Source organism: Entelurus aequoreus, linkage group LG25, assembly GCF_033978785.1.
Source record: "Entelurus aequoreus isolate RoL-2023_Sb linkage group LG25, RoL_Eaeq_v1.1, whole genome shotgun sequence".
NCBI classification, from domain to species: domain Eukaryota; kingdom Metazoa; phylum Chordata; class Actinopteri; order Syngnathiformes; family Syngnathidae; genus Entelurus; species Entelurus aequoreus.
Window position 1 is genome coordinate 25,561,090 of NC_084755.1, and position 23,507 is coordinate 25,584,596.

General features: G+C 38.8%; 1 protein-coding gene across 1 annotated transcript in view; it reads right to left on the reverse strand.

The window, feature by feature from the left end:
* LOC133642777 (protein Hook homolog 2-like) overlaps positions 1 to 22,872 on the reverse strand; it is a 49,598-nt gene extending 26,726 nt beyond the window's left edge. The window contains exons 1-14 of the mRNA XM_062037161.1: positions 22,636 to 22,872; positions 15,178 to 15,260; positions 14,890 to 14,962; positions 14,773 to 14,823; positions 12,697 to 12,829; positions 12,341 to 12,408; positions 11,277 to 11,342; positions 11,109 to 11,189; positions 9,887 to 10,053; positions 9,538 to 9,678; positions 7,090 to 7,291; positions 6,834 to 6,944; positions 4,647 to 4,734; positions 201 to 267 (exon numbers count right to left, since the gene is read on the reverse strand). Of these exons, the coding sequence (XP_061893145.1) occupies positions 201 to 267; positions 4,647 to 4,734; positions 6,834 to 6,944; positions 7,090 to 7,291; positions 9,538 to 9,678; positions 9,887 to 10,053; positions 11,109 to 11,189; positions 11,277 to 11,342; positions 12,341 to 12,408; positions 12,697 to 12,829; positions 14,773 to 14,823; positions 14,890 to 14,962; positions 15,178 to 15,260; positions 22,636 to 22,680 (1,376 nt within the window). The 5' untranslated portion in view covers positions 22,681 to 22,872. The remainder of the gene's footprint in view (positions 1 to 200; positions 268 to 4,646; positions 4,735 to 6,833; positions 6,945 to 7,089; positions 7,292 to 9,537; positions 9,679 to 9,886; positions 10,054 to 11,108; positions 11,190 to 11,276; positions 11,343 to 12,340; positions 12,409 to 12,696; positions 12,830 to 14,772; positions 14,824 to 14,889; positions 14,963 to 15,177; positions 15,261 to 22,635) is intronic.
* Between the last annotated feature and the right edge of the window lie 635 nt (positions 22,873 to 23,507).

The window sequence follows — 23,507 nt, forward strand, 5'->3', positions numbered from 1 at the left end:
GAGTAGTAAATACTGTCCCAATCATAAAAAAATATATAGAGCACTGATATTGCCACCAGTGCATGTTTGTGGTAGGATAAGGGACAATCTCATCAGTTACGCTAAAATAATAATAATAGGTGCAAGTAGGATTTATTGGAGGACTGGTATACAATAAACCCTGGAGCCCAAAGCTTATATACACAATTATTAATACGTACTTGAGCTCAGCAGGCATGATCTCTGCAGCAAGGTTCCCTGCCTCAGCCTCATTGCCACACAAGCCTCCTGTGGAGAGATTAAGGTTGAGCGGGAATGTCTGTAAATGTACAACAACAACAACAAAAAAAGCCTCATCTCTGTATTTAATAAAAACTACTGGCAGCATATGGCTCTCCACAACCAGACTTTACACTGTCATAACATCGGCAAATAATTTTAAATATGCAATTGATTGAATCCAATGTGATTAAGGACGTCATAAACGAGTCGTTGGGACGCGGGTTCCACTATTACGAATAAAAAAAAAATTAAAAAAACAATGCAAGGGAGTGGAACTTTGAGGAATGAGGATATCTAAAATAATGCTATTATGTTCTTTGGTACATGAAAACAAAAAGGTTTGTGTCCTTAAAAACTGAGCTTTTGAAACACTAACCAGGGTGACAGAGTTTGCATGAACGGGTAAAAGTGATTTATCTGTCTGGTGTCATGCAAAATGTGAGTGACACATGTCGACAGTGTTAGAACTAAAACCCTTATAGTTACCGACAGCGACACTGTATTAGAAATTCATTCATCTGAGAGCAGTGCTCGCTTCCAACAAGGGATGTACTGTAATACATTGACACACAATATACTTTCTTGGCAGAAGAAACATCAAATATTGTTCTGGATTTTTAAAAAACATTATTTGAGTCTTTAAATCTTTTTTTCTATCCAATTTTAATTTGTAAAAGTTTTAGAATGTTTCTTTTAATTGAAAAAGGAAAAGTGAGTGTTCACTTTGATTCATGTCAGGCGAGTTTACTTTCTGTTGTATAACTCTTTCTTAATAAAGTTGTTAAAAAAACAAAACCAAGAAAACACTACGTGTTATGTGTTTCGGGTACAGATTGATCACAACTTCATATCTTAGTTGCTTAGACAGTAATGTGTTTTTACAAGTTTAGGTTGTGGTAAATTGTTTCTTATTGTGAAAATACATTAATTGTGTCTTGCATTCATGTTAACATTTAAGCTAGCTAGTGTGAGTCAGTCTGTGATTTTACCAAAGTGCAGTTATTAATCACAGGTTTTTCATTTAAAACGGCAATACTAACAGTCAGAAGTTTTACAGCGGTTATCATTACATCCATAGTTCCAACACATAGATATATCCGTCCTCTCCACACACCCATGCAACACTTCCTCCACCAGTCACTCTCACGCAAGGTGCATTCAAGGACACAAGCGAGTCAAAACGGGCGTTCCCAGGATGGAAATACAAGTACTGCTTCAATGTCATTGATGTACAAAGCAAGAACAAACATTTGATACGTACACCATGTTCTAGAACAGTGGTGTCAAACGTTTGGCCTGCGGGCCTTAATGAGCCCGCAAAATGAGTTCGCCAAGTATAAAAATGAACTGCAATTTTTGAATGAAATAAACTGCTGTTCTAAATGTGTAAGCTGGATGTCGCAATAGCAATGCAAGTGTAACCCACGTCACACATGACACTGTTTAAGATGACATGTCAGCGAACTTCAAGCGCCCTCTGGATTGGCTGCTGCTACTCAAACCAGCACTGGTGCAAGCAATCAGCGGCTCCTGTTGTGGCTGGCAGCAGACTAATAAAGAAACGGTAAAATGCAAAGACTTAAGTCAACATAACCATCATCTTTGAAGTTAGAGTTGGTTAACGGCACGATGTGCCCACTGAAACTCCATTGTAAAATTGTTGTTTGTTCCATTTTATTTGATGCTTAAATCTAGCATGTTCACATTGGTAAAGTTTGTAGGTATGTTACCTTGATGTTGGCTATGGTGTAATATTGTAATATTTTAATGATAATACATTAATTTGTTGGATAGTTTTCACCAATGCGGCGGTTTGAGGAAACGCTCGGTTGCTTTTCCAAACACGTCTTTAATGGCGAACTGCAAACATGAGAATGCTGAACAGGAAATGCTTAAAGTTTCCTGGCTTTGTAAAAACCCTGAGACAAAGTCTAAGCTCAGTGTATTATTTATGGTGTTTTTGAAACTGCACCAATTATTTCCTCAGAGGTTTCAACTAACTTAAAGTGTTTTACCATTTGTTATTTGTAATATGTACATTTTCTGAATGTGTTCTACTTTTGGCCCAAGTAAAAAAAACAAAAAGAAACAATTTTAAAGTTGTCTTTATTTTCAAATTATTATGCCATGGTTTTATCAGTCCCGCCCGGGTGTGAATAGATTTTCCTCCATGCAGCCCCTGAGCAAAAATGACTTTGACACCCATGTTCTAGAGCAAACGTGTTTGAGAGTAACTAATCCAATGAAACATCTCTCAATGGCGCACGCCAAGAATTTGAAGATTTTTCCAAAAGGTAATACGTTATTCACTTTCCCTGATAACCAATTATGAGTAATATCATTACGAATCACTTTTTTGAAAGTAACTAACTTTTTTAAAGTCATCTGCCCCAAAACTGAAATATGCGATATTATCTCATGTACTGTACCTACAGTAAAGCTTATTCAACAACACGAGTCATAAAGTTATGGACTCACGGGTGCAGACTTAATTTCAAGCAGTGGACAATGCAGGCGTGTGACTTTGAATTGAATTGAATTGAATTGAATTGTGCCAGGCCATATAGACAAAACGTTGTCTCCATGGCTCTGTGTGAGTGCTGATTTTAAAGACAATGTGTGTTTGTGAGAATATAGATTTAGAAGATTTATTGCCTGACTGTTGTAACAAGTCACTTTAGGGTATAATTTACAATGCACAAGTCAGACTGTCCTCTATATGTGCACCACACACTGTTTTCCATCAATCACACATCAGACGAAGTCAGGCCAAAAGGTTCCTCCATTAGGGGTGCAGCAATTAAAAAAATCAATAACATTAGTCGCTGACCAGTTAATTTGTCGGTTATGTCATCGCTTGTGTTTTCCCAGTTGGAAAAAAACATGTGCGAGTCATTGTGACCGGTGACGGCAAGCTACAGGAATAGAAAAATGGCTGCGGTCGCTGCAACAACATGAATACATCAAAAGTAGGGGAGCATTTCACCCTAAAAAGGCTTGGTCTGATAACACATTTTGCTAAACGACTTATTGTTCCAACGATATTGTCAGCATTATTTTTTTACCAAATTAAGCACTAATGTAATCCAGTGGCAGGCCGCGCGTTTTCCACCTAGGCCTTCAGTGATGTCCTGTGTCCAATGATTACCTCTCAAAATACCATCATTGATGTCACCACATGACCATCCATCCATCTTCTTCCGCTTATCCGAGGTCGGGTCGCGGGGGCAGCAGCCTAAGCAGGGAAACCCAGACTTCCCTCTCCCCAGCCACTTCGTCCAGGTCTTCCCGGGGGATCCCAAGGCGTTCCCAGGCCAGCCGGGAGACATAGTCTTCCCAACGTGTCCTGGGTCTTCCCCGTGGCCTCCTACCGGTCGGACGTGCCCTAAACACCTCCCTAGGGAGGCGTTCGGGTGGCATCCTGACCAGATGCCCGAACCACCTCATCTGGCTCCTCTCGATGTGGAGGAGCAGCGGCTTTACTTTAAGCTCCCCCCGGATGGCAGAGCTTCTCACCCTATCTCTAAGGGAGAGCCCCGCCACCCGGCGGAGGAAACTCATTTCGTCCGCTTGTACACGTGATCTTGTCCTTTCGGTCATAACCCAAAGCTCATGACCATAGGTGAGGATGGGAACGTAGATCGACCGGTAAATTGAGAGCTTTGCCTTCCGGCTCAGCTCCTTCACCACAACGGATCGATACAGCGTCTGAAGACGCTGCACCGATTCGCCTGTCGATCTCACGATCCACTCTTCCCTCACTCGTCCACATGACCATATTTAAAAAAAAAAAATTTTATTTATTTTTTTAAAAAAGCCTCTGCGCATGCGCATAGCATAGATCCAACGAATCGATGACTAAATTAATCGGCAACTATTTTTATAATCGATTTTAATCGATTTAATCGATTAGTTGTTGCAGCCCTAATCTCAAGCTAAATTTAAAAAGCCCTAGGGTACATTAGAGCCACTGAAAAGTAAGTTGCTTGCTTCATAATCTGATTAGTCGACTAGTCAATAGTTGCAGTACGAGCTTGCACCGACCGTCAAAATGGTCACTGCCAAATTAACCCCAGCTAGAAGAAAACCGTAGTTTGAGACATTTCTTTGAATAAATGACCATAATTCATAGAGGCAAAGCCACAGATTTGGTATTCTTGTGTTTCCATTATGAGAAGTTTAATACAAACAATTTAAAGTCATGCAATTTCTAATTTAGTCTCGATCGAATCATTAAAATCACAATCGTGTAAAGTCTACTCCAAGGCTTTACATGCAAGTAAACCTCAGTTACTGACCACGCCATGACTCGGTGTTGTGATTTAGTTATTAGATTTTTAGAGATGCAGTTTTTCAATCCCATGTTGTCAGTTTTTATAACTCACCTCCTCCACTGAGACAGCTCTGTTGGACTTGTGCACATCTCAGCTCATCATTTGTCTCCCGGAGTGTCTCTCTTTCGGACATCAGACGCTGGAGAACAAAGCATAAGGCAATATATTATTTTCCGTGTCGGTGTAACGATAATATGTTAATATGAGCTCATCAGTGCAACTTTTTTTGAGTAAGAGGGGGACCTATGATGCGTTTCATCTTTTCTGACTTATAATTATCGTTACGATGTTGGATATTCGTGTCAAGCAATGTCCGCGCCTGCAGTTTGGATGCCCATGTTTGCAGGGTTTTGCAGCCTGGTTATGTCGTAGCGAGGTGGATCTACTTATTTGGACACTTTGTAAAGCGCTTAGCCAGAAGGGGAGGAGCTCCCCAGCTTTAGGTTTTCAGGAAACTGAAAAAAAAAGGTAGGATAAAGTACAATTTTCATCTTATCTTGGCATGCGATATTAATGCTGCTAAAAGCAGTTGTGTTTTTATACAGGTCAGAATTGATCAGAGAATTTGCAGGTATACCTAATGTTTTGACCGGGTAAAATTGTATCATGTTTACGAGGTTTATCTTCAAGAAAAAAGCGGTGACGACTTCAAGATATATATTTAAGAAAGTGTACATTTTCAAAAGATAAATTATGATGCTTTTGGGAGAGGGTGGGGCGTGGTTTCATTTGCAATCTGGGAACGCCTCCATAGACCGACAGACTCAAAATACGGGTTATAAATGTGACCGTCTGTAGAACAAAATTTACAATGTATATCCATACTGAGATATTACAAATAATCTCAACAAGGAAGTGTTTCAAATGTAGATTCAAATCGTCATAGGTCCCGCTTTAAATCCAGGCATTGCTACCTAAATGTGTGCTTGTTTACAAAGCAAGCAGCTCATGTAGATTTTTTAACTTTTTTTTTTTAAACAAAAATGTGAATTTTGGATTAATATGTATCAAAAACGATAGAACGTGACTTGCAAACAAGTCCTAAATTCACAATTTCAAACCGAAAAGTTCACCTAATGTGTACCATAAATTAACATTTTAAATTAGGGTAGTATTAACATCACACATGTGCATTCTAGGGTTGTACCGTATATATACTGCAGTACCAATGAATTGAAAATGGTACTATCCGGACTTTGAAAAATACAGCTATTTTTTTATCCGCATGCTGTTGTGCGGCGGTGGCGTTGCGGAGCAGAGGAGCATGTTGAGTGTGTTACCGTGCACACACTCACAGAGCGCACAAATAGAAACAGCAAGGAGAGAAAAACTGGTAAACAAAGGCAATTCTATTGGTTGATGAAGAGGGTGCGTGAAATGCAAAATAAAAAATGTATTTGGGCTTCAAAACGCTGCAAGCAGTGCTTTAAAACATGCCTTGCCAAAGGGGGCAAGGTTTGTTTCAAATTTGGTAAAGATTTAAATAACAATAATCCAGACCTGCACAATAAGTTTGAAGGTAATGTAGTTAATTAGCTATCCTGCTCTGCACATACAGAAATCTAGACATGCATGCAGCTGCTTGGCTTAATGCCAAATATTAGCGGAGTCCAAACTGCCCACGTAGCCTAAACCAATGCAAGTGAAATGACTGAATTTTGTAACAAATTGCTACAATCTGTGTTTTACCTGCTACATGTCTACATCTGTGTACTTTTAGCAAGAGTATTGATTTTAGTAATTACTAATGATTGTATTTTTCTTAAAGCATAGCCCAAGAGTGGCAACAACAATCATAAAAAAATATCAATAAACTATTCTATTTTAACCTAATCCTAGATTATGACAGACTACATCTAATATATAAAATTATTCTTTGAGTGCATCAAGAAAAGTGTGTGTTTAATGCATTTTATTGTTTGTTATAATATTAAAAAATTGTTCTTTGAGTGCAATAAGAACCATGTTTAATGTATCGTAAGATTTTTTTAACTAAAATTAAGTGAAGTTAATTTTTTTGTGGTGCCCGTAATTTTGAAAAGTGTCAAAATATCGAAATACATTTTGTTACCGGTACCAAAATATTGCTATCGGGACAACCCTAACCCATTCACAGGAATCTTAAGAACCACCACATATCATACACCAAACATTGTTCAGTGTGTATTAACTATGCATGATCAAAACACACTACTACTTTGCATTATCCACCAGAACTGAATAGTGATCATCACTCACTTCTTTCTCTTTCAGGAGTGCATCATACTTGTCATTAAGATTCCTGTACTCAAACTGCCACTTCTCAGCTTTTACGGCCTCTAACTGGTGCTTGGTGTGAAGCTCATGTGCCTGTAAGTCAGAGGGCATAGCTACTACAGGCTGTGATGGTAAGACAATTAGTTACACAATAACCGCCACACGGGCCAAACTGTGTTCAATTGCATTTGGATGTCAACACAGAAAAAAGTATGGTTCTTCACGGCCCACAGCTTGCCTGTCTCTTGAAGGTGTCTAGCTGAGTGCGGACAGCGTTAGCTCTGCGCAGCTCCTCCTCCAGTTCGCAGGTGCGCTGCATGTACACTGTGTTGCGCTCCTCCAGGAGGCGCACCTGCCTGCGCAGGTCACCCAAATCTTCCAGTTTCCTTTTGTACGTCTCCACTAGAGTTTCGAGCTGGTTCACCCGGTCGGATGAGTGCCTGAGGGGGAGGAGGGGAGGCGCAAGGCCGGATAAAAGAAGCTACATCCCTCAGGATATGTGCTGCACTAAGTTATGAAGTGTGAACGTCCCGGATTGGTTCCCCATTCTACTCTGACGCAAACTAGCATCAATGTATGAAATGTCTTTTATCAACACAGATGTCGGCGTGAGGAGGTGAATGGACGTCTGTGTGTGGGCAGTGTGGGAGTTGTTTCTGTGAGTGGAAGATGATAATGGATGAACTGCAGCTTAAAGCCTTCAGATGCGTTCCCACGTATAATTGTGTTTTGATGCGTCACCACAGACGTCAAGCGACTGGCTGGTTTGAATCACGTTATTTGGTAAATAGAATATTTTAAAGTTGTACTAGTAAGAAGGTCACTCCTCATAAAAGGACACACATTAATTTATATATTAAATACTTTTATAGCTCTTAAAAGACCTCCCATGGAATATTGTAGCAAAATTATTTGCAAACATGTATCTCAATCTGTGCCATGTAGTCCAATTCACATGCGTGTGTACCGATTTGTGCGTCTGTATATCAATCCAAGTGTGTGTATTTGGAGCCACGTACGTGTGTTTTAGATCCACGTACGCGTGTTTTAGATCCACGTACGCGTGTTTTAGATCCACGTACGCGTGTTTTAGAGCCACGTAAGCTTGTTTCAGATCCACGTACGCTTGTTTCTGATCCACGTACGCGTGTTTCTGATCCACGTACGCGTGTTTCTGATCCACGTACGCGTGTTTCTGATCCACGTACGCGTGTTTCTGATCCACGTACGCGTGTTTCTGATCCACGTACGCGTGTTTCTGATCCACGTACGCATGTTTTAGATCCACGTACGCGTGTTTTAGATCCACGTACGCGTGTTTTAGATCCACGTACGCGTGTTTTAGATCCACGTACGTGTGTTTTATGTTGTCCGTCTGTCCCTAATGAGAAAGAACGCTCGATAGGCTGTCTATTTACACGTGACTTTGCGACACTTCTGTAAGATTCACTTCTGTGTAAGATTTGAGCGTGTAATACCTGTGCGCGCGCATCAAGAAGTGCGTGCGTGTATACAATCTGCGTGTGCGTATATGAGGTGTACCGAAAGATAAACCAATCACAAAAAACGTACAGCTGAGGTGTGTGTGAAAGAGAGACGCCAAGACCCGCCTTACGTCGTTCCTGATTAGTTTTAAGTTACGTGGTGTCCTGTAATGGATTGATGACTTGGTCTGGGATTGGTAATTCCGATCTGTCTGTACAGCGATTTGAAGGTGTAAAAAGAGTTGTCTGTCTGTTACTCCCCCTTGCCTTTCCTAATACTCACCACCTTGCAGCCACTGATCATGTTATTCTGCGTCAACAACATGGACCCCGCTCCATCACTTGCTCAGAGCTGCCAAGCTTCACTTTGAGCATGACAGTCACACAATTTAACCCTTTCTCTAGCAACACGCCACACTAGACATTTCTCACGCTTATATTCACCATTCACGTAACAGATTGATTGATTGAAATAACCAATCCCAGACCAAGCCATCAATACACTGTGCCTACAGGAGGACACTACGCAATTTAAACCATAACTGATTGATTGATTGAAATAACCAATCCCAGACCAAGCCATCAATACACTGTGCCTACAGGAGGACACTACGCAATTTAAACCAATCAGAAACAACGTAAGGCGGGTCTTGGCATCTCTCTTTCACGCATCTCAGCTGTACATTGTTTCCGATTGGTTTAAATTGCTTGGTGTCTTCCGTGGTTGGTTAAATGTAGGCACACCTCAGATACGCACATGTATTATTACACGCTCACAAATCCGGATACGCCCTTTCAAAAAAAGCAAAAATCACATGAAAGTAGGGCTGGGCGATATATCGAGTTTGTAAGATGTATCGATATATTTTTAAACAAGATATGAATTAAGAAAAAATATTGTAATATCGATATCATTTATTTCACGTTAAAATTACAATTAAGTTAAGGCACTTACTTGGCGCTGACCAGAATTGTACATGTGTAACAGTCCATTACAGTGCCTGTTTAAGTATTTTTTATCTGAGTTTGATACATTTTTTACTATTTGCAATATACAGGCACACAAATCAGTACACACACAAAAATTGGATAACACACGCACAGACTGATATACACGTTTGTAAATCATTGTGCTCCAATATTACTTCCATAGCTTCCCAATTATTGACACTGACATTTTAAGGAGCCAACAGCGGTCTCACCTGAGAATGTCCATTTCGTCTTTGAGGGATTGAGCTTCTTGCGCCAAACTGGTCAGATATTCATTACGTTGCTGCAAGTCGGACACCTCGCGCTCAAGCATTTCTGCACGCACACATATGTCATCTCGGCTGTTCTCCAGTCTGGATAAGTACACAGTCGAGAAGACGGTGAAATTCCAAAAAGAGAGCAAGGTTGTTTTTTTTTTAAATTCAAGCAAAACAGTTTTGTCTTTCTTTATGATGCCCTAAAAACTAAGAACTCAAAGACATAAAAGCCATTCAAAGTGAATCTGAGCACATTATGATCCCAAGTGCAGCAGTACGTTCCTGGATTCTGTACCGCTGTTACCTGTAATTCTCCTCCTGGAGCTGTTCCATCTGACTCTGCAGCAGCAGCAGCTTTTTGCCGGTGATGGCAGTGTTGGAGGCGTCCAAGTAGTCACACCTGCTCAGCTTTTCTTTCAAAGAACGAGTCTCGTTCTGCAGAGACAACTTTTCCTCCAGAGCCACCGACAACTGGGTGGGAAAACAGAAAGGAACTTAAGAGAAACGCTGGCCACGACTACAAATGCTGGAAGATGCATTGGAAAGGAAGTGAGCATTATTGAGAATGCAGGCATAAGACGGGCGTTCTTGTGAAAATAACCGGAACTGTACAAGCACATGATGGAGAAAAAAAACCACATTGTGTATAGCAGACAGTGAACACATGCTATGTTCTCATTTTCCATGCTCACTCCTCAAGACATTGTCAGCTGCTATAAAATGTTTCCAGGGTGTTGGAACGGTCTCAATAGTGAAGCTGTTAACCTTAGCCTTGGGCTCGATAACAAGGTCTCCATGATACAAGTAAATGAATATGCATGGAGCGTGACTGATACTGACATTTAGAACAAAAATGACTTAGACCAAGAAAGGGGAGTTTGACATGAGAATTGTGAGCAGTATGAAGTCAGGCCGAGCAAGAGGGGTCAGTTAGACAAGACAGTGATGCAATTTTTTTCTTTTTTTTAAGGGGGCGTGGCTACTTACCTGCTGTACATCTTGTGTGAAAGCAGCACAACTCTACACTGCACTTTAAGGACAGATTGCATGCTTTAGCACAGGACCACCATCAGCAAATAGCTTTCCAAACAACACAAGTGACTAATGCCCAAAGCGTGGGCTATGTAAGTAAACAAACAGGTGGGTCGTGAGCGCTGCCAATTAGAGTTGGCTGCATCTTCATCCAAAGTCAACGTGTCAGTTTTTTTTCTTGATGTTATGCAACAGCTGACAATAAATGTAACTTGGAAAAATGTGGGTGAAGCAAAAACAAGCCGGGGTTACACAACACACAATGATAAGAAATCAAACTCAGGCACCCTGGTCAATAAGGCCCAGAACACAACAACTGCAGACACACACACACACACACACACACACTCGACTACATGCTGCAAATTTGGTTGTCATAAAGCTTGAAGTGGATGTTCTGTCATCGTGACATGAATAAAAAAAATGTACCTATACTCAGTTGATGGCCCTCTCGGACAAATGGAAGATAGGAAAACACAATTTTAGAAACTAACCTGATGTTCCAGATCACGACAGCGCTGACTAAGGTCCGCTTTCTCATCTGCCTCCTCACTTAGAAAATAATACTTCCTGGACTGCAAACACAAGGATAAAAAGTGAAGACGCAGGAGGATGGTGGCTGAAGAACCGGACAACAGCGGGAAATTAGTTCTGTGTCTCACCTGGTAGTCAAAGTCTCCGTAGGTCTCGGGGCTTCCTGGTTCAGACGATGGATCTCTTGATAAAAGCTGAATACCAATCCGCAAAGTCACACAAAATCTTAAAATGACTTAACCATACAGCAGTTCTTCTCAAAAAGTGGGGCGGGCGCGACGCCAGGGGAACATGCTTTATGAGCATCATGTGTCAAACCCGCTTTGAAAAAGCTGTGCACTACAAAACATGCCCGTTGTAGCAATCAATCCTGACTTTCTCATTTTGATTTAAAAGAAAAAATCTGCACAAATTGTTTATTCATTTTTAAAGTGTTTTATATATTGTGCTACTGAGTGAATGTTGCTGATAAATTTGAATGTATCATTATTTATTGAGTTTAATTAATTTTATTTTTTAGTATCAAATGGTTCAAAACGGTCAAAATATGTTTATAGTTTAAATAAAGATGTTTTGGGTTTTTTTCAGTCAAATTGATGCACTTTAAATAGTTTTATAGACTTAAAAACAATCTAAATAAAGTTTTCTTTATTTTAAGGTGATCTATATTTCTTTTATTTAACATTAGTAAGGATACATTGTTATGCAGAGGCGTACTTATAACAATGCTATAGACAAATGATACTATTAAACGTCGCTGCGGTGAGTGGGGTCGTGCAAAAAGTTTTTTTCTTCCTAACAAAAAATAATTGAGAAGCAATGTCATACTGTATGATACGTCATTTGGAATCTAACAGATTCAATACAAGAGCTACATACAACAAATAGTCATTAGATTTTGATACAGAGTCATTGCGCTGCAGCGTAGCTCTAAACCAAACTACAACCACTATAATAAACAACATTTGATTAATATGTCTATCTTTGTAAAGAAGGATTTAGGATACAGCTTGTATTGGCTCTCATTCAGCTGTGTGCCTAAGGTTTTGGCCAATGTGCATGTGTTTACAAACAAACCACAAACTCAAAATAATGGTTTCTAGCATTCACTTCTATATAAAGATTATCAGGGATTTTTTTTTATCAACCAAAGAGTATCAACAGAGAGAGGATCGACACGAAGCTCTCTTACCTCCTGAATGGCTGTCATGACGACATGCTGGACGGATTCCTCAAGTGTCATTATCTGCTGGATTTGCTCTGTGTTCAAGAAAAGACAACAGAGATTGATGAATGCAGCCAAAAGAACAGATTAGCTACAAATGCGATCCGGATAGGAAACCAAGCACCGCATCTAAGGTAATGTTTAAAAAGTGTGACCTGATTATTTTGAGCCTCTTTGCAAAGCATAATCTGTCAATTGTTCCTAAATCAGACAGTCGGCTTGCAATCATCAAACAAGGACTGTTACCAAACAGGAATCATGTGATAGGACCTCTAGCTTATCTTGGGTTTTTTTTTCCCCAGAAGATTTTTTGCGGTGTTTACCTTGTTTCTTCTCACAACTGACAGCGCAGCCCAATACGAGTTGCACCAGCTTGCCCAGCTCAGTGACATCCCCCATTTCACCGATGAGGGTCACATCTGGCAAATGCTCATCTGAGACCTGGTGACCCAGTATCTGTTATCGAAACGGTTAAAAGAGACATTGCCGGTAAGATGATTAGTCATCAGTGAAAAACGACAGACAGTCTTAGGACAGAGCTCAGAATAATAATCAGATTTTTTTTTAGAAAGCACTCCAGGAGGCCATTTTGTATAAATATTTATCTTTATAAACTAGTGGCGCCAATTTATATAACCAGCACAAAACAAACAATCATAGCTGTAATAGCTATACATTTGGACCACCACAAATAGATTTGGCTCTTGCTCTTTCAGGATGAGTGTTACCAACTTTATGGCTGGGTTAATAGACACCTTTTCAAATTTGCAATAACGAGTCACACTGCGTAATATCGATGTTGCAATTGGGGATGTAACGATATGAAAATGTACTTTCACGGTTATCGTGTCCAAAATGATGACAATTATCACAGTATTGTTGAATGTGATCAAAAAGTACTTAGTCATACACTGAAATACTTTGACAAATTTTTTTTTTTTTAATGATTAAAATATACAGACCGTTCGAAAACCCACTATTTTGCATGTTTAATGTTTCTTATGGTTTATGTTTTAGTGTTTATGTGTTTTAGTCCTAGTATTTTATCTGTTTTCATGGCTAAGCTTTTACTGTTTTAAATATTGGTTTGTATTGTAGCACTTTCAGATATATTTAAATGAACATTTTGTAACAAATAAAATCTATTTATTATTTCTGGCGGGTGTTCTGGCGTCCTACTTTGTCCAGCGGTCCTTGAACGCACCGTAAAAACCCCTCCGTGTCATATTCCTCTGAGTATAGGACGATCGCTCTGCGCAAAGAGAGTGCAGCTTGTAGGTTCAATGTTCACAATTGAATATCTTAGTTGCTCAGAAAGCAATGTGTTTATATAAGTTTAGATTGGGATGAGTCGTTCTTAATGGTGAAAGACATTACTGACTCTTGTTTTCAAATTAACATTTAAGCTAGCGAGCTGGCACCAGTCAGTCCGTGAGTTTATCAAAATGCATTTATCAATCACGATCATTCTAAATTAAAATGGTAATGCTAACCTTTGGGTGTTTTACCGCACTTGTCATTGATATTTATCGTTACATACCTAGCTAGAATACGATTACACTTTCACTTGTCATTTTTCCTAATTTACAATTGCACTTTTGAGAACATTTTACCTGTCCAAAGTTGTTTATGGTGAAGATAAAAAAAAAGTACATTTGTGCTTTTTGACGGATTCGAGACATTTGCAATATTTAAGTGTAGATCAAAGCGTGATAAATTAATTTAGAACTTTATACATTGGAATAAAATTGATTTGGGGAATTGGCCATGATAACCAGCCCTTGCTAACTTAGAAACTTTTTTGCACAATTTAGCGAGTATTCAAACCCTATACATACTTAAAAAAAAAAAATTAAAAAAAAGCAACTCGCGACCAATCTGCAACTTTTTTGTGTTATCGGGGACTTTAATAGACTGACATGAAAGCATGTATCACTCTTCTTCTCAATAAGCAGCGGATGCTGCTGCGAACCCCTCACATTTTTCACAGTCTTGTTGGTAAAATAAATAAACACAATTAATACAAAAATTAAAATAATTAGTATTTCTGAACATGTTTGTATTACTTTTCCCTTTTTTACCAACTTCTGTCTTGTCTCTCCCACATCATTATTCCTCTTACATTATTATGTACCTTATTATTTTCTTACAGCATCATCTACAATTTTATGGGTCACATCCAATAATGCAAAATCAAACTCATTGTTTCAGCCCCAATTTCACGTATATATTCTCAAAATAAGTTTTAAATATAGCTAATCACAGAATCGTTTTGCTTGTGTCACCATTAAAGAAAAACACGCTAGCTGGGTAGTCTAGACATCCCAATACTTTTGTCCAGCCAGTGTATTACTTTTGGGAAAAACAATGCTTGTGAAAGTAAGCAAAATACCCCTTACTTCATGGTAATACTCCAGCATGCTCTTGAGAATCTTTTTCAAGTTGCTGACCTAAAAAGAGCAAAACAATGTTTTAAATAAGGCAAATATGTTATTACTAGTGTAATAAGTCCTTGCCTTCAGGCGCCAGTTGTCTTCGCTCTCCTCCTTGATCCTGCCCAACCATGTCTCATTAAACCAAGAAGGGTCTCTGTTGATGTTGAGAGCATCACATTAAATAAAACATGACAACAATATAAAACAGTTCAATATAATCGTATTGAGGCATATTCATGTGGTTTTCCTTGTATAAGCATGGGTACAAAAACATTGATTATGAATTCACCCATAATAAACTAGTGGCTTAATATGTGCTTGTGAAGACCATGACTACATTTGGACAAATATACATTGAGGATGCCTTACATCATGTTTAAGACGTGTGCGATGGCCACTCCACTTGTTAGGTCTTGCTTGCAGTTGCATGATGGCGCCTGAAATGTCTGCAACTGTGAACAAGTGGCATGCAAACATTAAGACATACAGCAATAGCTTTTTATTAGGGATGTCAAACGATTCAAATATTTAATCAAGATTAATTGCACTTTGTTCATAGCTAACTCAAATTAATCACTGATGAATAACATTTTTTGTCATTAATAAGTGTACCCTAAACAGATAATTTTCAGGTTTTTATTACCTTACTGGACAATTAGTTCGCTTTAATTAAATGTTTCTTAAACGGCTCAACACAATGTAGACAAACACGCTTTGAAGAAAATTAAAAAAAAAATGCTTGCAGTGCTATGGTTTTTTACCAGATTTGTAGAATTACAGAATTTGTATTCCTGCTGTAGGAGCACTTGCAATCAGAGGGGAAGAGCTACACCATGTTTAGATAGCAGTTTCACACATTGATAACACAAAGGGTGGATTATTACGATCATGCTTTGATTTTCAAAGATGTTTAGTAATGTAAAATGTGATATCCACCTGAATAAATGCTTTTGGTATTCTGTACTTCCCATGTACTACAAGTTAATGGTCTTCAATGTTTTAATCTTCTCTATTTATTAATAACATGTAATATTCAGCCTGCTAAACATTCTGTAACTACAGACCAGAACAGGTTATAAAATAATATACATACATTTTATTTCAATCTGCCAGAAAACATTAATTTAGGTAGAAATATCACAGATTGCTTTACAAAACATCTTTGACAAAGCATGATCGTAATGTAAAATGATTTTTAGTTAGACCGGATGTGACGTGTAGTGCTTTTATTGTGAAGCCATAAGTATGTGATTGGTATGGTCTTTGGATCGGAGATTTCCATAATGTCGGCCTTTCTTCGTGCATTTCTGCTAGCTATTTTCGAGCTTGTGGCTCAACAGGAACTGAACACCATTATACAGTATTTCCCCATGCTATGGAATAGGCAGAGGGTCAAAATGGAGCCAGGACGCATGCGCGTTAAAAAAAATGACCAGCGGTAAAGAAACTTATAGTTTAGTTAACGCGTTATCCTTGTATGAATTTTGACAGCCCTACTTTTTATACATTTCAAACACACTGACCAAATCTCACACCTGACTATCTGCAAGTGTACACACCTAAACATTGGTTTAAACAACATTTGCAATAACAAAATATTGTGACTACTAAGGAAATAAAAGAACCGCTGCTTTTGTTTGTGTTTATACTTTCTATATTAAAGGTGATCATCTCAGAGGGGATTGGCATGGTCTGGTTTATTTGTTCGGGACGTGTTTAACAAGTGCGGAAAAACAACATGTGTACAATTCCACATGCCCAAAAAGGAGTAGGAAGAAGCAGAGCTTATTTAACCCTCACTCCTTTCCCATATCTATTACTTGTGATCTTTCATTCATATCATGTATTTAACATGCTGACAATATTTTCTTGGCTAACATTTTGTCATTTTAAGTTTGTTCACTTCTTGTTTTTAAAGGGACATAATTTTGCAATTGAATAGAAAATTGACAATTTAAAGCAATGGACAGCTTACACAGTGGAAGAAAAAAGTGTTGCTTATATAAACTGCTGAGCAAATTAGCAAAAGGAAAACTTTGATAAAACAAAAATTGACAGTACATAGCATGTGCATTGTTAAAGAAAATTTAAGAAACATGTTACACAAAATGAAATACAAATGTAATTTGAGTATATAAAATAAGAATACATGGATTAGTACAAGAGGTTAGTTCCAAAATATAAAAGGAATTGTGCATTTTGTGATAAAAGCATGAAATTTGGTACACTTATAGCCAAAGGCATTCTCAAAAGATTTGGATGTGGAGCCATCATGAATTTTCAACATGGCGCCCATGGCAGCCATTTTTCAAAATGTCTGCCAGCAACAACTGTTTTCTTATGAATGATGGATTTAATATGATATTTCAGACTTATTTACCATTCATACTACTTGGTAAATGTCTTTTGGATAGTGGAACATTTTCATTGAAAATTCAAAATGGCCGCCAAAAGGTTAGATATGGATGATCACTATATTTAATTATACATTTATCTTGATGCAAAATTTGAATTGGGAACTTTGGAATTTCTAAGAATCTTCTTTCTATCTCAAAATACTCATGTTAAGCAAGGGAAACCTAGGGTCTATCACAGGGAAGACTAGTCACACTCGCCTTCACAGACACAAAGGGCTGTGCACTGTAAGTGGGATTTTTTGCACTTACACTGCCCAACACAACCCTTCTTGCATTTGCATGAGACAAGTTCATAACTTGACTGGCCTGCATCTGGTAGGCATGTCCAGAAGGGTTCATAGTCCCCCTCAGGTGACTTTGACCAGCCCCATTCGCACGGTGAAGGTAGTTCTGGTGTTGACACCAGGACTACCACACGTGCCCTCCTTGGTATACAGCTCTCTTAACATGCTCTTCAAGGGCAGCCTTTGTAGGGGGGGATTGTTTGCACATTGTGCCTCTTTGCAAATAACTTCCTCCTTGCCGTATTGATTTCTGTACATGTGCTGGTTCGGTCATAGACTAAGATAACAAACCTCTCAATTGTGGCCATTACCTCCTGTGGTATGTCATCTGGGGCTGAAGACACTTTCAACAGGGCATGTGTAAGTTCTGGAAGCACAGACCATACAGCCTATGCAGTCTTTTTCCCATGGCCAACAAAGCTTGACACAGTGTCACAACCCGTCAATGCATGGAACACTGGTAGTGCACATGCTTTCTCGGGCCCGAGCCCTGCTGCAATTTCATGGGCTGCCGAATATCAAAAATTCTTACCAGTACTGAAAGCCAACCAAAGCTCATCCTCTGGTTGTAGAGTCTGAGCCACTGCCACAGCCAGCACCACAACATCAGTATCAACTGTTTGAATCATAATTTTGTGGTGGCCGTTTCTTGCTGCATGGGCTACGTGCAATAACATGCGACTATCCGCTTCCTCATGCGTGCAAGGAGCAATCGATGTCCTATCTGGGAGAGGTGGCTTGCTAAGGACTTCCATGTCACTTGTGATGACAAGCTGTTTATCCTCCTGCACAAACCATCTGAGCAGAGCCTCCGAGAGAAAGGCAAACAACTCAGTCTTATTGCTGTCAACTCTAAGAAAGTTTTGCCAGTTCCTGGGAATGGCTGCATCACCTACCACACGTCTCTGAATTCCAGTGCCACACTTTGCTCTCGTAGCAGCTTTCAGAGAGTCAGAACTATATACATTTTTTTTTTTCATTGGGTAACATTTCAATTACAATAAAATAGATGATAGTGTACTTGAAATTATAGTTTTAATTTCAGAAATATGGCTGCCATCTTGTTGTAGGTGACCAGTGGTCACTAAGTGTGACTATTGTGGTCACCATTTCTGAGTTAGAAGGAAGCTTCTGGCCAATTGTAAAGTTCCAAATTTGAATTCTGCACAAAGAAAAGGAAATAAAAAATAATACTGGTTTGACACCGAGATCACCCATATCAGACAGTCATAAAAGTGATGGCTGCAATCTTGAAGATGTCAGCCATCTTGAATATTTAATGACACATTTAGATTATCCAAAATACATTTACCAAGTACTATGTATGGTAAATAAGTCTGAAACATCATATTATATCCATCATTCATAAGCGAACAGATGTTACTGACAGCCATTTTGAAAGATGGCTGCCATGGGCGCCATTTTGAAAATTCATGGTGGCTCCATATACAAATCTTTTGAGAATGCCTTTGGCTATAAGTCTACCAAATTTCATGCTTTTATCACAAAATGCACGATTGTTCTGGTTACCAGCTGCACTAGATACATTTGATACTGGTCAGAATTACGCATACAGTGGTACCTCAACTTAAGAGTGTTTTGGGATAAGAGCTGTCTCTTGGCTAATAGTTATTATGTTTTAAGTTTGAGTCACAAGCATCCCTGCCATTATTTGGCATAGCAAACGTCACATCAAGATACGTCTCACTGACGAGCATTAAGAAATTAACATAACTTTGTTTGTCCAAGCATGGCAAGGAAACAATGTGAGAGTGAAGGACAGTATTGAGAAGAGGATGATAGTCAATTAATTAAATAAATAAATAATTAAGAACATGACCGAGCGTGTAGTAGTTGAATCATTTGGAGCGTATCATTGCTAGTCTGCACCATACTGCAGCAGAACGAGTCGATAACGCCAGCCAAGGACGTTAAAATAATGGAAATTTTTTAAATCTATGACAATATGGAAAAGCTGCTGATGGTGTTTGACCGAGAAGGCGATACCGCTGACGTCCGATCTCCAAGGTAAATGACGCACAATATTACATTATTTCATGAAACTATAAAAAAAAACACTTGAATCTCCAAGTACCACTATAATGACAACATTAAAATACAGTAGCATAGTAGACCTAAGTATTCATTATATACCACCACAATGACAACAATAAAATATTGTAGTGTAGTAGACCTAAGTATTCATTAAGTACCACCATAATGACAACAGTAAAATACAGTAGTGTAGTAGACCTAAGTATTCATTAAGTACCACCATAATGACAAAATTAAAATACAGTAGTGTAGTAGATCTAAGTATTCATTAAGTACCACCATAATGACAGGCATTAAAATACAGTAGTGTAGTAGACCTAGGTATTCATTAAGTACCACCATAATGACAGGCATTAAAATACAGTAGCATAGTAGACCTAAGTATTCATTAAAAACTATCATTTTAAATATTATGGCCACTGTAACATTACACACGGTTTGAATAGTAACACTGTTTCACTATAGGAAAATGAAACGCTGTACTTTAATTCAGTGATTATTTGGGGTAACGTGAGATGCAGCTGGCGTACCTACCACAGTTAAAGAATCACTGTTCTATGGTGTCGTTTCTTATAAAATATTTCTTATCGAGAAGTCATTTTAAAAAGGCATGTTAAATGTTAAAATTGTGCAGTTTTGAGGGCGGGGGGAAGCCACTAAATTAATTTCCACTCATTTCAATGGCTGACGTTAAATTAAAGGCCTACTGAAATGAATTTTTTTTAATTTAAAACGGGGATAGCAGATCCATTCTATGTGTCATACTTGATCATTTTGCGATATTGCCATATTTTTGCTGAAAGGATTTAGTAAAGAACAACGACGATAAAGTTTGCAACTTTTGGTCTCTGATAAAAAAAAGCCTTGCCCCTACCGGAAGTAGCGTGACGTAGTCAGTTGTTCACCTCCTCATATTTTCCTATTGTTTTCAACGCAGCTAGAGCGATTCGGACCGAGAAAGCGACGATTACCCCATTAATTTGAGCAAGGATGAAAGATTCGTGGATGAGGAACATTAGAGTGACGGACTAGAATGCAGTGAAAGACATATCTTTTTTCGCTCTGACCGTAACTTAGGTACAAGCTGGCTCATTGGATTCCACACTCTCTCCTTTTTCTATTGTGGATCACGGATTTGTATTTCAAACCACCTCGGATACTATATCCTCTTGAAAATGAGAGTCGAGAACGCGAAATGGACATTCACAGTGACTTTTATCTCCACGACAATACATCGGCGAAGCTCTTTACCTACTGAGCTAACGTGATAGCATCTGGCTCAAATGCAGATAGAAACAAAATAAATAAATACCTGACTGGAAGGATAGACAGAAGATCAACAATACTATTAAACCATGGACATGTAACTACACGGTTAATAATTCTCAGCCTGGCAAAGCTTAACAATGCTGTTGCTAACGACGCTGAAGCTAACTTAGCAACTGGACCTCACACAGCTATGATAAAAACATTAGCGCTCCACCTACGCCAGCCAGCCCTCATCTGCTCATCAACACCCGTGCTCACCTGCGTTCCAGCGATCGACGGCACGACGAAGGACTTCACACTATCACAGATGCGGTTGGCGGCTAGCATCGGCTAGCGCGCTGCTATCCAAGTAAGTGCTCCTTGTTGTGTTGCTACAGCCAGCCGCTAATACACCGATCCCACCTACAACTTTCTTCTTTGCAATCTCCATTGTTCATTAAACAAATTGCAAAAGATTCACCAACACAGATGTCCAGAATACTGTGGAATTATGAAATGAAAACAGAGCTTTTTGTATTGGCCTCAATGGGGGAGCCATACCTCTGTTCTACTGGCTACGTCACGCGCATACGTCATATCCAAATGAGTTTTCAACCGGAAGTTTAGCGGGAAATTTAAAATTGCACTTTATAAGTTAACCCGGCTGTATTGGCATGTGTTGCAATGTTAAGATTTCATCATTGATATATAAACTATCAGACTGCGTGGTCGGTAGTAGTGGGTTTCAGTAGGCCTTTAAGAAAAGTATATATGAAAAATTAACTAGAAAAAAAAACATGCATCAGTCAAATAAGTACAGGCAAATATTGACATGAAGCCTCAGACAACTTCACTCATGAATGTCTCCAACACGGTGCAGCAACCCAGCAGGCAAAAGACATTGAATTTATTGAAACGTTGACAACTTGTTGAATTAGGTTTTGGGGTTGAGCAATTCAAACATAACGTTGAAACAACATGCTCCTTGGCGACGTTTAATCAATGTTGGGTTCTGACGTTGATTTGACCTTTGAATTTTTGTCATTTCCCAACCGAGAGGACCAAGCGGTAGAAAACGCATGGATGGATATTCTACAACACAAATACAACATTGAAACAACATGCTTTTTGACAACGTTTATTCCATGTTGGGTTGTGATGTTGATTTGACATTGAAATTTGGTCAATTCCCAACCAATATTCTACAACACAAATACAACGTTCAAACAACATGCTTTTTGACAACGTTTATTCAATGTCAAGTTGTGACATTGATTTGACCATTGAATTTTGGTCATTTCCCAACCGATATTCTACATCATAAATACAACATTGAAACAACATGCTTTTTGACAACGTTTAATCAATGTCAGGTTGTGACGTTGATTTGACATTGAAATTTGGTCGTTTTCAAACCAATATTCTACGACACAAATACTACGTTGAAACATGTTTTTTTGACAACGTTAATTCAATGTCAGGTTGTGACGTTGATTTGACCAATCAAAAAACTCTCACCTGAACACATACTATTGGACTTTCTTTTTGATTAGGGACGGTGCAGGCGAGTTACAAATAAGACAGCAGGGTAAACACAACAGCTCACTTAATCAGCTAGCTCTTGTGGTGGTTAGCGCTGCTAGCATAAACACGCTCAACTTTCACACCTGTTCACGAAAAGGATCATTAGGAATAAGACGTCTGTATTTTCGCGAGAAGCAAAGAAAACGCATGACGTCGCTGACATGACGTCATTGGTTTAACGCCGTGTGCGGCCACCTGTTTAGCAGCTAACCACACTAGGTGGCTAACATCAAACTTACCCATGTTAGAAGGGAATCACACAGCTCGGCTTTGTCCAGATTCATTCTTCTTTTTTTTTATTAATGTTTTTGGTTTACCCGTCCAACCACCGGCTTCGGCTATAGTGAGGAGGCGACAAGGTTGCTCTCAAGACTTTCCCTAAAAAGTTAGGAGCGGACTCTGGACACTTTTCCACGTCAGTCAGGCTGCCATGGCCTCCTCTTCGCGGCTGTCTCACCTCCGGCTGGCCTCGCGAGCTTCCGTATTAAGACCGTTTCCATAGAAACGGATTATTTTTTTGGGGGTCAGCCTGTCGAAAATAGGATAAATATTACAATAACAAGGCAGCACAGTTAATAATGTCATTTATGATTGAAATGTTGAGTAAAAATTCCAATATTATTATTTAGAGCTGCCCTAATTGAAGCAGACTTATAGGAGAATTTTAAAGTATTTTGGGCCTGTGTGTCAAATTGCAGCGAAAAACAACATTATTTTAGTTTCCTAAACATCCTTAAAATGTGCATCTGTTCCGAAAAGTTTGACACATCATGACTTCCTAGAAGCGCCACTGGATGGCTCTAGTTGACCAACAGCCTTATAATGAAGCCTGATAGTAACCTGATGATCACAAGTGTATGGGCTCATTTTTCATTTTTTAATCAGATTAATCACAGTTTTCAATTTAGATTAATCGTGATTAATCACAATACATTACTTGTTTACATAATTTCTATCAACCTAAAAAAAGACCTTAATATTTACTCACAAATGCAATTTTATCGTCAGAATGTTTAATCCAAATTATTTAAAAATATTATTACTATTAAGGTAGGTTCAGTCTAGGTTTATTTTGAAGCATTTTTTTTTAAAAACATTTGTTTGAGTTTTT